The following is a 17,924-nucleotide window of genomic DNA, read 5'->3' on the forward strand; positions in this document are numbered from 1 at the left end:
AGGAACTGCGCTCGTCTGTTCCTTGTCATGCGCTCAAAGACCGGGCTTTTACAGGAGACAGATGTCTGCTCTTTTAAATGTTATCTCCCAGTCTCTGTCCTCTGAAGGTGACATGAGTGTTTGTCTGTGTTTAGGCCCGTTGTGCATGTGAGCGCGTGTTTTCCTAGATAACTGTTTGTTGTTTTTCAAAGGAAGTGAGATTTTTATGTCACTGGAACACAGCAGATAAACAGAAGGGACTTTTGGAATGTTTTTATGATGCTTAAACAGTGCAACAATTTCCCATAGTGTTAATTCAGCAGCACAGTAAACATTTTGAATAATAATTATAATACAGTATATTAAAATAGTGGTTATAATAATAATTTGTATTGTGTGTGTGTGTGTGTGTGTGTGTGTGTATAAGAGCACAGTACAGGAAATTTTTAACCTAATATTTTATTTTAGTTTTCATATTCCAAAGTCTATTTTAAATAGTTTTACTTCCATTTGACATGAGCGATTCCTCAAATCATGTATTCTGTCGAGAAAAGTGTGGTTTATAGTATTTCAGTGTTATTTGTAGTAATTATTAATATTAGTGGTCAGCCGATATATCGGCAAGGTCTTTTGTCTAATATCGGCATCAGCCGATAATTTTTCTGTTTGGTCGATGCATTTGCGGCGGGACTTTTATTTTGACGGTGCTGAGAACGGCACATTTTTCTTGTTAGCTGTGGTCATTAACAGTTCTGTCTAATACGGATAGAAGTCTGTCTAATAATCCGATAGAACTGTTAAACAAAGGAATTAAAACATATAAAAAAGAAGTGTATTGATCGCCTTTTTATTATTAGTAATAGAAAGGCAAACATTATAATACTTTCTCGTTTGCCGTCAGCATTCGGCAAATATGCATATACATAATTTAAACAAATCTTTGAATGGCTAATGAATATTTGATTTCACAAACTTTGCAAACGTAGTCAAATCCAGCAGTGAGATCTTCTGAAGTGTGCATCTGCATTATTGCGTGTTCTCTGTGTGACTTTCGGCCCGTGCAAACTGAATGCTTTAGACATTAAATTTGTGATTGCAAATTATGCTGCGCTTTATGCATTTGCCTACTGTTATATTAATGTCATTTTCACTGTATGCTGTTTGTAAAAAGTGTTACCTTCGCTTTATTTGAAAAAATATGATTCCTAAATATTTATTTATTTGTGGAAAATAGTTTGTCATCTAAAGTATGTTTATTTTACAAATGTATTTTTTTATACATTTTCAAATTATTATAGATTTCTTAAATATTAAGACAAATACATTTATATCAGCTTTATATCGGCTATCGGCCCCCTGCTTTCCAAGATATCGGCATCAGTTGTCAAAAATAAAAATAAAAAGAAATTGGTAGACCACTAATTAATATTTTGTATTTGCTTTTATTAGTTAATTATGTATATTAATAATTAGTTTTAATAATTTAGTTTTTTTTTTTTTTAAGATTTTACATTTTTCTTTACTTTAACCCAAACTTACTTTAGCTTGTTTCCATTTTTAATTTTTTCAGCTTTACTTTTTTTTCCCCAAAATCGGTTTTTAATAGTTATTTTTTTTTATAGTTTCTTTACACACAACTTTCACCATTTATGTTACTGTGAAAATAACAGAAAGAATATAATTTAGGCCTCATACAGTTGATGATTTAATGATCAGAGAAACTCAGTGCACAGTTTGAAAAGCAACGCCTGAATCAAATCTCCAGGAGAAGCTTGGAAACAAATGTCAGAACGCCTCCTCCTCCCTGTGATGTCTCACTGACATTCTCTCTTTGTCTCTTTTGCAGGAAATGACTGAGAGGCCTTACAGATAGTTTGTGCTTTTGTTTCTACGGCCTGCTTTTGCTGAGAGACTCCTATCGAAGCACATTGGTTTCCGTAGTGAGTATTAACTACCTCAGACACTGGAAACAGATCAAGAGTGAGCGCGGCGATCTCTCCTGGCCCCCGCTCGACTCCTGACCGGCTGTACAGCGCTCACAATCCTTCTGACCGACTGGATCCGTCAGAGCGGCGCAGGTCAGCAGCGTGCCAAGGCGACATCACCCTGTAGCTCATGCCAATCCTGCCACTGTTTTTCTTCTTCTGAAAGATTTTCTGTTTTTATTAGAGGCCTACGGAAAGCGTTCGGAAAGAAGGGGTTTTTCGCTTCCATTTGAAGGATTGATTATGCACTTTGGATTTCCATCCAGGATTCAAGCTAGTTTATTTCCTAGGAGGCACCTGTAAACCAGATCTATCAGTTGGATCTTTTGTGGTTTTTGCACAAACGTTTTGATGTGAGCTGCAGCTGGGCTGCAAATTTTCCTTGAACCTTCCACCGCGCCGCTCTCCATTTCTCTCTGGAGTGGGATACTGTCATGACTTCCCCTCTGATGGGATCTTTAAGCTATCTATTTAGTTGATTCCAGGAGTCCCAAATTAGGCATCCAGAACTCATTCGAAGGTGAAGTCGAGAGATCTGACACTCCCTGGGCGCATTAAATACTTATGTATTGTTGCAGTGCACAAGAAAGTAAAATGGACTACAAGCTGCGCTTTTTGCTTGGCGGGTCCAAGCACAAAGTGCAGCAACACCAGCAGTTCCAGTTGCCCGAGCTCAGCCGGACCCTCAGCGCCCCCTTGGGCTCTTCTTGCTCCACCCCTTCTCCTATGGCAACCATAGGCTCCTCCCCTTCTGGCTGCCACGCCCCGCCCACAGGTGCCACCTCGGCGATTGCGGACATCCAGCAGGGCATATCCAAATACCTGGATGCGCTGAATGCGTTCTGCCGCGCAAGCGCGTTCCTGACCGAGCTCTTTGGCAGCGTTTTCCGGGACTCGCGTTACTCCAAAGCAGCTATGCAACTGAAGGACGTGCAGGAACATGTCATGGAAACGACCAGCCGGCTCACCACAGCAATAAAGCCCGAGATCGGCAAAATGCTGATGGAGCTCAGCGCAGGTGCGGCTAACTTCAAAGACCAGAACGACTTCAGCCGGCAGGACGTCGAGGTAAGTCGCTCGAAAACCATCTTGCATGTTGATGTTTAGAAGTACTTGTCTTTGAGGTTAAAGGCACAATATGTAGGTTTTCGCCACTAGAGGTCGCGTTTTCAAAACAATAACAAAGGCGAAGCTTGAAGCGATGCTATGAAGGAAGATGTTCATAGATGAGGTAATAAATTTTACAAAATGTATCACCTTTACCTTGCACAGTTATTCAGACAGCTAATAAATTATGCAGAGAATATGAGCAAAGAACATACATTGTCAAAGAACATTATGACTTAAGTCTAACGTGAGTTTAAGCACTCCCCTTACTCTCAGTAAAGCTGTCTATACACTGTTTTATGAATGAATCTCTAAGGCTTACATCATACGTACATCTGCCTTTGTTGTTAATTCAGTCTGTGTGTGTGTATGTGTGTGCAGTGAAAGAAAAAACTCTTTTTACACTTTCTTGTCTTATTACATTTATAAAACTGTCAAATACAAGCAAGGTTATGTCAAAAACACATGAATGCAGTTAGTTACGCCTGTGAATGGAAACCACTGGGAAATAAATCACCTGTGTGTGTAATAGATCTGTGTGACAAGCAACTGAACAGCAACTTTAGTAGCTTCATAAGAACTAATTTCTTACTTGAATTCTGAATTTAAAGGGAGATGTTGGACTGTGTACAGCTCACTTAGGGGAGGAGCTAAGCTAATAAGTCAGAGATTGTTACCAGTCGTGGGCGGGGCCTATTCAAAGAAATGAATCACTTTGGAGTACATTCCTGAAAAGCTCATTTTGAGATACCATTTTTTTTATTTATGGGGAAAATAATAAAAGAGTGGATTAAATTGAATCACAATGGGGTGGTTGTGTACGCACACTGCAGGCGCACATAATTATGTTCAAAAACAATACAAAAGTGATTTTTGCTTTATAGGTGCAGTTTAATTTAGTATGTAGCCTAATCGATATATAATCAGAAATTTGGCAACATGCTAAATTTATAAATCACATTTTAAATTGCAACTCTATTTAAAATCTAGATGCCATAAATGATGCCCTTTTTTATGCAATGCACATCAGAAATAGAATAGTTTTTCAAAGACGGAGAGAGAAGAGGTCTCCACATCATTTATAGAGGACTCCCTCTGTTCAGAGATATTTTGGGAAGCCAGATGCTCTCTCTATCTCTATCCGTCTCTATCCGAGTGGACATACTTTCTAGCTGGTGTGGTTGAGCCGTGCTGGTCAGCCTCCGTGTCTCTGCTCGAGGGGCATATAAAAGCTGAAATGATGCCTTTATGAGCGAGGGTTTGTGCCCTGGTGGATGTGGTCACGCTCCGAGCAGGAAGGCTTCACCCCACAGGCCTTTAAAACGGGCGTCGCGGCAGGGACCCGAGCCAGACCTGCAGCTCCACAGACCAACGCTAAACACAAAACGCCAAAGTTTTCAAAAGCATGAAACGGAATATTCTGGCAATTCCGAATTCTTTCCGCCCGAACGTGTTTGCCGTGGAACGTTTTCAGATATTAAAAGTGTTTTATAATGTTTGCGGAAGCGAAAGCATCCTGAACACTCACCCAGCAGCTGCTGTGGAAAGTTTGGGCTGTGTGTGTGTTTTCAAGTATTTTTGTCTCGTCTTGTGAACAAGGCTTGTGGTATGTCTTCTTTTACGTACAGAACGTAAAAACAACATACCAGTTCTGCTGCTGTAAAACACAGTCTGTGTTTTGTCAGAACATTTCAGCTGCCAGATATGCATGAAAATGTCAGAGTTTATTAAACCGCTGCCTTCTGAACTCGTGTACTGAACCAGAGGAAGTATTTCTCGAATGCATGCATATTAGCGCTCTGTAAACACAACACAGACTTTAGTGTCTATTCAGCGTCTTGTGTGAGCTAATGAGCGTTTTGTTTGAGTCGCAGGAATCTGCTAAGGGGCGAGTTAATTCTCCTGTTTACATTGGGCTGGCAGGACGAAAGCAGGGTATTCCCGTCCCCGGGGTGTTAGCTTACACTGCGATTGTCTCAATGAAGCGCCGCTGCAGAAATACATCCACTGAACCTCTCAGCCAATCAGCAGCGCTCTTTTTTTGATGCCCTCAATAAGAACACTGACCCTAGTTCAGGTTTCCAAACCTTGTGTTGTGACATTGATTCTGCATAATTTTGCATGAAATGCATTGAATTTACTGTAAATGTGAATCAATTCACCAAAACAATTATCTTTGCTTTCACAGTGTTCTTGGTCTTGAAATAAACTCTTTTTAGCCACATTAGCATTTGCACAGTTTTTTCCCTATTTCAATTAATTTAATTTAATTATTATTGTATATAGTTAATAATAATAATAACAATAATAGTAATAATAAAATTGCATTCCTATATAAAATTTACTGATATAATTATTATATACATTTTTACTATTATTATTACTATTAACACATTATTATTATTATTGATTGGTGATATTAATTAGTTTTTTTGTCCCTTTAGCTTCTATTTTTAATTTGTACTGTCATTTCCCCATTTCAATATTTTTGTAATAATAATATTTACTATTATTAAGTAATATATTTTTATTAATTGTTACTATTGTTATCATTATCAATGTTAAATTGCATTTTACAGCGATTGTATATTTTTGTTATTAAAATTTATTTATTTGTATTGAGAACTACTTTTTACAATAGTTTTTAAAAAAAATGCATCAATCCTTTATTTACTACTTTATTATTATTATTTGTAGTATTTTTACCATTTATTTGGGTTTAATTTTGCTTATACTGTATGAACTGTTTGTCAAAGGTGTTTTAAACCGTGATGCTATGTCAATGTGTTTTTGTTTTTTGCAATTGGCTCTATTTTATTTATTTATTTATTTTTTAATCCTGAACCCTTTTAGTTGAATTTTGTTGTAAGTTTGACCTGTTAGAATCATTCTTGTGCTTATCATCAAGTGAAACCCTTAAATAAGCCTGGAATAACAGCGTTAGTTGATTTATGCCCTTATTAGCCGTGTGTCCAAATCTGTCTTGAGCTAATGTTTAAAGCCTGTTCCTATATACGCTGTGTGCTCTCAGGTGTTTCTGTGTGAGGGGTGAAAGACTGAAACTGGCACCGCCTGGTTTTTCCTGTCTCCTGTTGCACAAGACGAAATATTTCTGTCTTTACAACTTGGCCTGTAGATATTTTCAGCAGATACCTGTAAAAGAAACCCTTTCTGCTCCGGTGGGGCTCATGCCTTCTCTCTTTATGAACTGTTTGAGGGAAAGAATCAATTCATGCATCACACTTCTGACTCATTCTGTCCATCTACTGAATTCAGGATATCTACTGAAAACATGCACAGAGCCAGTTAGCGACGTGACTGAAGTGGTTTGAGCAGATGCTGATCCCGTGTCTTTATTTCATTATTTTTACGAGCTCGTCTCCGCGCTCTCGTTTCGATGAGTAAGACGTGAGTCAGGAAAGACTCCCTATTTAGGAAGCGATACGGCAGTAACTCTGTAAATCTGCTCAGAATGCATCTGTGTCTGGGAATGTTCCGGACGCGCTTCTTACTTTCGGGATCGACCACTGTTTCCCGGAACGGATCGCAGTCTACTGCTTTGACCATGTTTTTTTTTTTTTGTCTCATTTGGTGTGTTGTTTTTAGTTCTGCTTATTAATAAACCTTCAGCACCAGATGCATGCGCCAGTTTCTGGCCTGATTGATGTCTGTTATGAGATGTAAAGACTGCTTTTAATGAACACTTGACAGGAAAGCTGAGAAACATGTCACACCTCTTTATTTCATACTCAAAAAATAAATAAATAAAAAATTCCCAGTAGTTTTTGTTTTATGTCTAAACTTCACCTTGTGAGGCCTTTTTTGATCAAATGAGACCTTTTCTGCAAATTAACATGCTGAAAATAAATTAAACATTTCATATAACCTGATTGTTGTAAAAATAAGCCATTAAAACAGAATCCAGACAAAATTCCATTTGAAAACAGGTTTTAATTTGTGCAAAAATTGAACGGATGTAAAGGGATAGTTCACACACATTCGGTTGTCGTTATCTCACCCCCAACTTTTTCCAAACCTGTATGAGTTTGGTTCTTCTGTTATACACAAGAAGATATTTGGAAGAATGATGGCAGCCAAACAGTTGACGGTACCCATTGACTTTCATAGTAGTTTTTATTTTTTAATATAAATGTAAAATAAATTTGGGGTCAGTAAGTGGTCACCAAAAAGTCAGTTTTGGTGCTCTGTTTTGTGGTTCAAGGTTTAATATGACTCTGTTTCTCAGGTGCTGGGCCGCTGCTTCCTGACGGTGATGCAGGTGCATTTCCAGTTCCTGTCACAGGCGTTGCAGAAGGTCCAGCCGGTGGCACAGTCCTGTCTGGCCGAGGCGCTAGCGCAGGTTCAGGAGAGACACGGAAATGCACAGACACAGAACATGAACCCCGGGCCGCTGTCGGAGCTGGAGGAGGCCGTCCGCTCATGGAAGGGAGCTTCAGAGGTACAGACACCAACAACCAATGCACAAGCAATCAACCAATCTGTGCTGAGAAACATTAAATTGACCAAAAGGTTGACCTTCTAAAAAATTACTTTAAAATTTATAAAAAAAAAAAAAAAAAAAAATATATATATATATATATATATATATATATATATATATATATATATATATATATATATATATATATATATATATATATATATATATATATATATATATATATTTACATTTCTATATTTTGTTTTGTGACATTATCCTATTCAGGTAAAATACAGAAGTAAACTACTTAAATAGTTTATTTTTTTAAAGATATGAAAAAATTATGCTTTTTATTCATCAAACCCTTACATAATAATTTGAAAATGTCTGAATTATACAAATTATATTTTAGAACATATATAAATATTGTAACACATTTTTATTTATTTTTAATTATATATTCTTTTATTTAATAAAAAATATGTCTTATTTATTTTTTTGAGAGCGAGAGATTCATCTATTTATCGTCTAATTTTCTAGTTTTTGCGAAGTCTCTTTGTCTTCCCATTCAGTTCAGGCTACATACCCCCTCACATACTTAGCAAAGTAGTTTGAGGTCATATAAACGCTGATTTAACCAGCCGTGTGTGTGCTTCAGGTGACGGCGTGTCTCAGAGAGAGAGGGAGAGACGGCTGTCTGTCTGGGATTCAGGTGCAGCAGCTCTTCTGCTCTCACAACACCTCCATCCCTGAACACCAGCTCAAAGAGCTCAACACCAAGATCGACAACGCTCTGCAGGTAAACACACACACGGTTACAACAGTTAATACAGTTATTGCAATTGTTGTTCGTGACGTAACATGCATCTCCTTCAAGCACCCAAAGCAAAGTTCATTGTCATTTTAAATCTTTACCAGTCTTTGTCACTATCCTTCAAAACACTAGGTTTCCCCCTATTTTTCAAAGATTTTTATTATTTAAAATATAATACGTATAATAGTATGATCATGTGATCTATAATAAATGTTATATAATTTCAGGTCAGGATTTGCATGTTTAATTTTTACATGCTGAATGATTATAGGGCATAATTTCACCCATATTTTGACACTTTCACTTTAACATTAAAGTAGACACTTTACTCGCATTTAATATGCTTTCTATGTTTATAAAATCACATTTGTTCATCGTTTATATCCTGATGGTTTGTAGATTGGCTTTTAAAAAGAATAATGTAATATTCTGGTGTTTGCATCAAATGAAATGAACAGCTGTGATTTTATTAGCAAACCACATTGTATTTATTTGTGTATTTATGTAATTAATTTTAGTGAAACTCCTAACGTATATTTGTGGATCTCATTCTGTTTACTTTTTCGTTACGTTTATTTGTGGACCGTAGTCTATTTATGTGGAATAATGTAACAAAACCGCCCATATTTATTTGCTTTTAAGAATTTGTTGAACACCTGCAAGACTATGCTTTATAATGTTGTAGAAATGTATGTAAATAAGTGAATTATATGTTTTTTCTGTATATAATGAGGCTTTTTGTGAGCCACTGACTGACCCACTGACATTAATAAGTGTGTGTGTGTGTGTGTGTGTTGCAGGCGTATAAAGTGGCGTTAGACTCTTTGGGTCACAGTGAATATGCTCTGAAGGCTGGATTTCACCTTAATCCCAAATCAGTGGAAGCATCTTTACAGGTATGTTTGCCGTGTGTGAAATTACAGCTTTAGTGCAGATTAAAGATGCTTCATGTGTTCAGCATTTGCACAGAAGCAGATGTTTGACTATCCACCGTGCATCATATTCTGAATAAGATCTGTTCGGTTAGACAGAGAAAACAGCCAACATCATTGCTTCAAAGGATAAGTTGAACTTTGTAATCTTTTGATTTATTCTTCTACAGAACTGCTCATTTTGCAGCCTTGTAAACATGACTTTGCAGTAGGGACATTTGACAACATTTTGGTCGATACCGATAACCGATATTTTATTTTTATTTGAAAGATGATAACCGATATGTTGGCCGATAAATCTATATCCCAATTTTTATACTCTTTGAAAGCCCGATTATAAAAAAAAAAGGTCTCATCTTTAAAAGCCACTTCCCAAACACTTCAACATAAGCAGCCTAGTTTGAACAGTGTACATTTAAAAAAATAGTCTTATTCTCGCATTACCAAATTCCATCATAAAATGTCTTATAAATAAAATAATGCATAAATAATGCAAACAAGTCATCTCAAGTAAATTGTTTCTGATGGAAATAATGCATTATTAATCGCCTTTACGATATCGGCCAAATTTTCTTATCGGGCCGATACCGATAACAAGAAATTATTATTATCGGCCGATACCGATATGGTGGCCGATATATTGTGCATCCCTACTTTGCAGTTGTGTGTTTTCATGTATCTGGGTCAGTCGTGTGATTTAATTGTGTTTTTTGCAGGGCTGCTGTAGTGATGCTGAGGCCCAGCAGGCTGGACGCTTTCACACCACGTCTCAGCCCATCCATTGTGAATTACCCACAATCCCCGTCCAGATCGGCTCTCATCTCCTCCGAGGAGTTTCCTTCAATGAGAGCGCATCAGATAACCTCAAGCTTAAAACGGTACCCTGAACACACACTTCTGATCGATGACTAGAGATGGATGAAATGAGATCCCAGCTGGAAATGTTTAAAAAAATACACTAGAAGCATGCACATGTCAGACTCTGTTATGTGCAGATGATGTCTGCCTCATATTTCACCTCCAAAACAAGAAAGTTAGGGCTTTTTTTAAGACCATTTAGCATTTTTTCTTTAATTTTCATTTTGAGACCTTTTTGAAAAATCTGTACTCAGCAGGGATGCATTAAATTGATCAAAAGTGTTACAGAAGGTACAAAAGATTTCTATTTCAAATAAATGCTGTTCTTTAAAACTTTCTGTTCATCAAAGAATCCTGAAAAATAAAATGTATCACAGTTTCCACAAAAATATGAAGCAGCACAACTGTATTCAACATTGATAATAATCCGAAATGTTTCTTGAATAGTAAATCATCATATTTGAATGATTTCTGAAGATCATGTGACACTGAAGACTGAAGGAATGATGCTGAAAATACAGCGGAGCATCACAGAAATAAATTACATTTTACAACATATTCACATAGAAGAGTTATTTTAAATTGTAATAATACTTCACAATTGTAATTTATATTTGTCTTGATGAACAGAAGAGACTTTCAAAAACATCTTACTGACCTCAAATATGTTGAGTTGCACAGTAAAACATTCATGCACATTACAGTAAAAAGACTCCACTTACTTGATTTGATGTCATCTCTTCCCAGCATGCCGTGCTGCAGCTGATCAAGGATGCGGTGGATCAGAACGGTGTGTCCGTGCGAGATGATTCGCCCATCACAGAGGTGCTGAACCAGGTGTGTCCCTCCAGCTGGAGAGGAGCCTGTAAGACGGCCGTTCAGCTGCTGTTTGGACAGGCTGGACTGGTGAGTTACACACTTTTAAGAATGTGCACAAAGTCTGATCCACATTGCAGCTTGTTCCAGACAGGAACAGACCAGTTTTTTTATTTGAGATGACCTGTTTGCATTATTTATGCATTATTTAATTTATTTGTAAGACTTTTTATGATGAAATTTGGTAATGGGAGAATAAGACTATTTTTAAAATGTACACTGTTCAAACAAGGCTGCTTATGTTGAAGTGTTTGGGATGTAGGTTTTAATGAGACCTTTTTTTATAATCGGGCTTTCAAAGAGTATAAAAAAATTGGATATAGATTTATCGGTCAACATATCGGTATCGGCCAAAAAGTTTTTTTTCCTTTTTGGTCTTGCATTTACATATGCATTTTATCCAAAGCAACTTGCATTGTTTTTTAATGCATTCAAAGCAGTTTACTTTTTTATCATTTTGAATTAGTTTTTATTTAAAAAAAAAAAAAAAAAAATTATATATATATTTATATATATATATATATATATATATATATATATATATATATATATATATATATATATATATATATATATATATATATATATATATATATATATATATATATTTTAAATGTTTTTATAATTTTCTTATTTTTAACATTTATGCTATTTTTAAATGTTACATTTTTATTTCATATATATTCAGCAACTAGCTGAAATAGATATTTTCTATATTATATTTAATTTTTAACATTTGTTTCAAATAACAAAAATGTTTTTCATGGTTATAGTTTTCTATAATGGCCTTGATATTCCAGAATAGTTTTATTGGTTCACTGTCAGCAACATTCACACCAAAAAATATAGGATATGAAAAAGGCCTCCGTCTACAGGAAAATGATTTCTGAATAATCATAAAGTGGTTTCCATGACTCTGTCCTTGCTGTGTGTGTGGTCAGGGTGACCGTGACCTTTGGGCGTGTGTGTGTTTTCACTGGTGAGTCGCCGTCAGTGGAGTCACATTGAGGATACACCTGCGCTATTAATAACAATAGCCCACTTCCTGTTTAATAGGAAACACCCTTCGTTTCAAATGCAACTGCATGCATTTCAAGAACTGTGGGAAATATTTCATTTGTGTTTTCGGATGGAAACGGCTCCTGACAGTGATGACAATCAGGTTACTGGGGCTCTCAAGCATCCTCTTGGCATTAGTTTTACTGTGAAATGATTGATTATGATCACTGGACGAGCAACGCATGATTTATTCTGGCAGATCTTCATGATAGTGTGTGCAGTGCAGTTATTAAACCTGATGATGTGTGTGTGTGTGTGTGTGTGTGTGTGTGTGTGTGCAGGTCGTGGTTGACACTGCTCAGATTGAGAATAAGGAAGCGTACGCTCCTCAGATCTGTCTTGAAGGATCTAAAGTTGTGATCCAAGTTCCATCCACATGGTGAGTAACTGTATATGATGAGATTTATGTAAATATAATGTATTATAGCAGATCCATGTCTTCTGTTTCTGAAGGTTACTAGAGTTCAAGCTGCTTTATTCACCACTTATTCAAAGTATTGACTAATGAATGCATGAACAACATTAACCATTATTCTCTTAATGAAGACACTTATCTCTGTTAATTTGGATCACTTTGAGTCCATTTCAGGATAAGCACCCATGGTTTCTATTAAACAGCAAATTGAAATTGGTTATGTAATAGTATTTATTTGTTTGTTTGTATTTTATTTACTTACAAGTTTACCATGAAAACAGACTTTTTTTCCCCAGTAATATATCAAATAAAATAATACAGTGAAATAAAATAGCATTGAAATCTAATCTTACATTCTAAATGTACTTTTGTCTTGTAGGTGTCTGAAGGAGGATCCAGCGACGATGTCTCTTCTGCAGCGCAGTCTGGATCCAGAGAAGACCCTCGGTCTGGTGGATGTGCTTTACACTGCTGTGTTTGACCTCCAGCGCTGGAAAGAGCGCAAGTCAGTGTCCGCATTAGTGCTGGAGTCATACCTTCACATAGATCCCTCTAAGACAAAAAGTTTGGGGTTAAGATTATAATTTTTGCAAAAGTAACATTGATGCATTAAATAAATTAAAAGTGACAGTTAAGACAGAAATGAGTTCTGTTTCAAATAAATGCTGATCTTTTGAACTTTCTGTTCATCAAGGAATCTTGAAAAATAAAATGCATCATGATTTCCACAAATAAAGTTTATTTATGTGCTAAAATAACTCAAATTAAAACAGAAATCAAATTGTTTAGTTCGGTTAAGTTCATTTATTTAAAAGGAACCATGCACAACACAAATGTCGTGCTAGAGTTTGCTAATTTGCATCTGTCGTCCCCAACAAAATTACCAAAACCTAAATCTTTTTTTTTAAGACTTTGTTTTTATTGACTTTGAATTTTTTTATTTTATATATATATATATCATTTATTATTATTTTCTATTTTCATTTTTATAAAACATTTTTTATCACCCAATACTTTCGAAATGCAGTCTAGAAAATAAAATATTTTTTATAGTCGCACACAATGCATGCAATATTTTAATGAAAATATCTATTTCTATGCAGTAAAATGACTAATCTTAATTGTCAGAATAGGGCCGTGCTTTTACAGCTCATAACTGTAAACACGAGAAAGTGAATTTTGCATAATAAAGCCTTTAAAGCTGAAATAAAATCAATAAAAGCACAAAATTTGAATACAGACTATAGTAGCACTTCCATGATACTAATATAAGACCGATTAAAATGTATTTATTTTATATTTTGTATTTCTGTGTTCAGGGAACAGACTTTGCCCACCATTCAGATCCAGCTACAGCGAGACACGACTGATTACGGCGGCCCTGTCGATCTCCCTCCGGGGAACAGCACCAAATCCTCCGGCGGCCTCCCCAAAACCATCTCCAAACTCACCTCACGCTTCACCAAGAAAACCTCGTCTAACTCCAGCGCAGGCGGCAGCTACTCCATACCCAGCACCCCGTCACGGAGCAGCGGCAGCTCAGACGACCGATCCAGCCGCCCGCACAGCCTCCTGCAGATGAGCAGCATGCCCTGCACACCTGACCCCAGCCACGCGCAGATCGCCAACGGAGCGTCCGCAGACGAGCAGGGCATGAACCTGCCCACCGACCAGGAGATGCAAGACGTCATCGACTTCCTGTCCGGGTTCAACATGGGGAAATCCCAGCAGGCGTCTCCGCTGGTGAAGAGGAGGAACTCGGTGGCTTCTTCGAATGCGGCCGACTTGAAGCCGCCCAGCGGAGCGGCTCCGCCCCCCTCACAGTCTCAAGTGTTGCCGCAAACCTTGCAGCAACCAACACAACAACAGCAGCAACAACAGCAGCTTCCTTCACCGCCTAAACAGCAGCAAACGCAGCCGCAGTCGCAGCCGACCTCGCAGACTCTGCCGTTCTACCAGCATCTCTTGCAGCCGATCGGTCAGCCGCAGCAAACATCACCTGTTTCCCCGCAGCTCTCTTCCCAGCAGCCTCCGCAGCCAAGAGTCCCCAGCAAGTGGCCCCAGGGTCCTTTAGGAGGCCTCTCGCCCATCGTGCCCTTGACGCAGTGGCCCACCCCAGGCCTGCCTGACCTCAGCTCTGACCTCTACAGTCTGGGGCTGGTCAGTACATACATGGACAGCATGATGTCTGAGATGCTCGGCCACAAGCCCCCGCAGGGACCCCGGAACAACACCTGGCCCAACCGAGACCAGAGTGACCAGAGTCTGTTCGGGGTGTTGGGAGACTCCATGCCCTTTGACCCTGCAGGTGAGCAGAGAGCGGTCAGCTCAGACAGGTTCAGAGCAAAGCTCATGAGAACCAAACTTTGCCCCAGGGCAGGGAGGAGAATGACTATTCTGAACATTTTACCGAACAGAAATATTGCAAAAATACCAGAGAAAAAAAAAATACAAGAAATTACTAAATGAAAATATACATTTAAAAAAATCAGATATGTGACAGTCCCAGCTAAAAAGGCATTTTTAAATATATATGCAGCATAAGAATGTAAGACTTTTTTTTCTTTTTAAATAATGATTTTTATTGTAATATTTTTGTTATTTAGTGTTTTTTAGTTTAGATTTTATATTTTTTCATCAGTTTTAGTAATTTTTCGTAATTAACCAATTTATTTTAGTTAGTTGCAACTTTTTCCCTTTTTTTAACGTTTTCCATCTAAAATACACATTTTAGAATTTAGATTTATTTCAAGTTTAATATATATGCGCTATCAGTTTACAAAACTATCCTATTTTTATCAAAACTTCATACATTTAAAGCGAAAAAAATTGTATATCACCATGACATACTTATATTATTGTATTGTTACTGCTTTACTATTTGTAGTGGATTTAAATGCATACCGTATTTTCCGGACTATAAGTCGAACTTTTTTCATAGTTTGGCTGGTCCTGCGACTTATAGTCAGGTGCGACTTATTTATCAAAATTTATTTGTCATGAACCGAGAGAAATTAACCAAGAGAAATGAACCAACAGAAAACATTACCGTCTCCAGCCGCCAGAGGGCGCTCTATGCTGCTCCTGTAGTCTACACTGAAGACATAGAGCGCCCTCTCGTGGCTGGAGACGGTAATGTTTTCTCTTAGTGCTTGGTTCTAAATAGTCCAATGCGACTTATATATGTTTTTTTCCTCATCATGACGTATTTTTGGACTGATGCGACTTATACTAAGGTGCGACTTATAGTCCGAAAATTATGGTACATGCTTTTTGAGCAAATATCATCCACGACCACTTGTTCTGGTAAGGATTGAAAGACTGAAGCCACCACAGTAGTTTTTACACACATAAATCCGAGATGGGTTCATGTCACCATCTGCACTTGATTAATTGCATTACTTTTATTGCAATAATTAATTGCTGTGCAAGAACACATTAAAATGAGTGTAATTTTAATGTATTGAACTTAGTTAGAAGCTAACACTTGAAGTTTTCTCATTACACATTGTTAAATATGCCATGGTTTTTATATTGTGTGAGTGTATGTAGTGGTTCCTGTGATGCAGCAGGTCACTTTAGTGCATTAGTGGTGTTTGTGGGTTTTGGACTCTATTATGTGTTCCTGCTGTGCTGGACAGTTTAAACAAAGAGCAGGACAAAGCGACATGCATCACTCTCTCTCTCTCTCTCTCTCTCTCCCTCCCTCCATCTCTCCGCTAGTGGGCTCGGATCCAGAGTTTGCGCGTTATGTTGCTGGGGTCAATCAGGCCATGCAGCAGAAACGACAGGCACAGCATGTTCGTCAGCCCAGCATCACCCGCAGTAACTGGCCACACCCAGACGAGCAGCACAGGGGCTGGACACACCCAGAGTACTACAGCGAGGGGTGAGACGCTCTGACCAATCACAGCACAGCACCTCATCGTGAATTATTTCAGTGTCAGGTTTCTATCTTAGTAAAGTGCAATAGAGATATGCTTTAAATGCTCTGATTTCTGATGCATTTCATTTTTAAGCGCATCAAATAGTCAGAAACTTATTTCAAACACTCAGCTGTTGTTATGAAGTGAGTTTGGAGTAAAATGTGTTGTTAAATGTGGTGTTTTCACGTGCTTTCAGATGGAGCAGCATTTACTATACAGAGCCGTAGTTCACTTAGAAGCTACGCAAACAGCTGTCATCAACGCAAACAAATTATTTGATTTCATAATCATTTGATTGTCATCTGTGACTTTTTTTTTTTGCTTTCTACACGTAGCTTGTCAGAGAACTACAGCTCTTTGGATTAAATGCTGCTCCATCTGAAAGCATGTGATGGAGATTTACTACTAATCACAGAACACTGCTTTAATTTCAGAAATAAGTGACATTTTATATTCACATAAAATAAAGGTATTTTTGATTGAATAAATGCAGCCTTGGTGAGCAAAAGAGACTTCATTCAAGAAATTCAATTTAGAAATGTAAATATTGCCATTAATAATCATATATTGATATCGATGTTTGTTTTCAAGCAGGGAGGCGGTCAACAGCGGCTGGTCAGCCAATCAGGGGGATTCAGCCAGCTCCAGTGACGAGACGTCCTCAGCCAATGGGGACAGTCTGTTCTCTATGTTCTCTGGGCCTGACCTGGTTGCAGCTGTAAAACAAAGACGGTAACAAGCATTTAATCTGTTTAACAGACACTTTCATCCGAAACTATTCATCCGGATGGTGTGTTTGAGATGAGTGCGTCCCTCACGTTGAGTGTGTTTTTTTAGGAAACACAGCTGTGGTGAACAGGAAGTGTGCACTCTGCCCTCTCCTCCGCTCCACCACGCCAGTGACGACAGTAACCAGGTACTAATGACTCTCTGATGCCACTTCAACTAATAAACACAAGTATATTCCATCATATTAAAGAGGTGGAGTTTAACAGTGGGTGTTTTCTCACATGCAGCTGGTATTGTAAATATTTTTTATATTGTATACGGTGTTTGGATCTAAGAAGATTTTGAGCAGGTTATAAAGTTGTGAAGGAACGATCCAGTTAATCAACTCTTGTTGCATGTATTATTTGTCTTTCAACAAAAATAAAAGAAACTATTTTATATAAAAATGTAAAATTTTGCAATTTTCAAAAAAGATTTAAACAACACCAGGCCACCATGAATACAAAGAGTACATTTCTCAGAAATTGAATGCTTTTGTTTTTGGAGAATTTTTAAATACTTAAAAAACTTTTCATTACTTGTCTTTGACCCGTCCACTATTTTGTTTTCTATGCATTGCCATTGTTTTGCTTTATATGAAACTTTATAACAAACTTACCTATAATTCAAATAGTAAAGTATGGCATTAGCATTGGTTCGATTCCCAAGATGCAAGATCATGGGTTTGATTCCTAGGTCATGGATGCATGGTTATGGGTTTTATACCCAAAATGAAAGATTATGGGTTCATTGGTTTGATTCCC

General features: G+C 37.5%; 1 protein-coding gene across 4 annotated transcripts in view; it reads left to right on the forward strand.

Moving 5' to 3' along the window:
* The window catches only part of LOC127977709 (granule associated Rac and RHOG effector protein 1), a 32,164-nt gene that overhangs the window by 10,867 nt on the left and 3,373 nt on the right, over window positions 1-17,924 (forward strand). The window contains exons 2-14 of one of the 4 annotated variants that reach the window (XM_052582726.1): window positions 1,826-2,057; window positions 2,149-3,032; window positions 7,318-7,530; window positions 8,171-8,311; window positions 9,127-9,222; window positions 9,975-10,136; window positions 10,864-11,022; window positions 12,333-12,430; window positions 12,846-12,971; window positions 13,786-14,774; window positions 16,190-16,355; window positions 16,987-17,124; window positions 17,230-17,308. In XM_052582726.1, coding sequence (XP_052438686.1) covers window positions 2,529-3,032; window positions 7,318-7,530; window positions 8,171-8,311; window positions 9,127-9,222; window positions 9,975-10,136; window positions 10,864-11,022; window positions 12,333-12,430; window positions 12,846-12,971; window positions 13,786-14,774; window positions 16,190-16,355; window positions 16,987-17,124; window positions 17,230-17,308 — 2,871 coding nt within the window. In that variant the 5' untranslated portion in view covers window positions 1,826-2,057; window positions 2,149-2,528. Of the gene's footprint in view, window positions 1-1,825; window positions 3,033-7,317; window positions 7,531-8,170; window positions 8,312-9,126; window positions 9,223-9,974; window positions 10,137-10,863; window positions 11,023-12,332; window positions 12,431-12,845; window positions 12,972-13,785; window positions 14,775-16,189; window positions 16,356-16,983; window positions 17,125-17,229; window positions 17,309-17,924 lie in introns of all 4 variants that reach the window. The other 3 variants (XM_052582724.1, XM_052582725.1, XM_052582723.1) reach the window with 3 other exon arrangements.

Source organism: Carassius gibelio, chromosome B18 (genome assembly GCF_023724105.1).
Source record: "Carassius gibelio isolate Cgi1373 ecotype wild population from Czech Republic chromosome B18, carGib1.2-hapl.c, whole genome shotgun sequence".
Lineage (NCBI taxonomy): Eukaryota > Metazoa > Chordata > Actinopteri > Cypriniformes > Cyprinidae > Carassius > Carassius gibelio.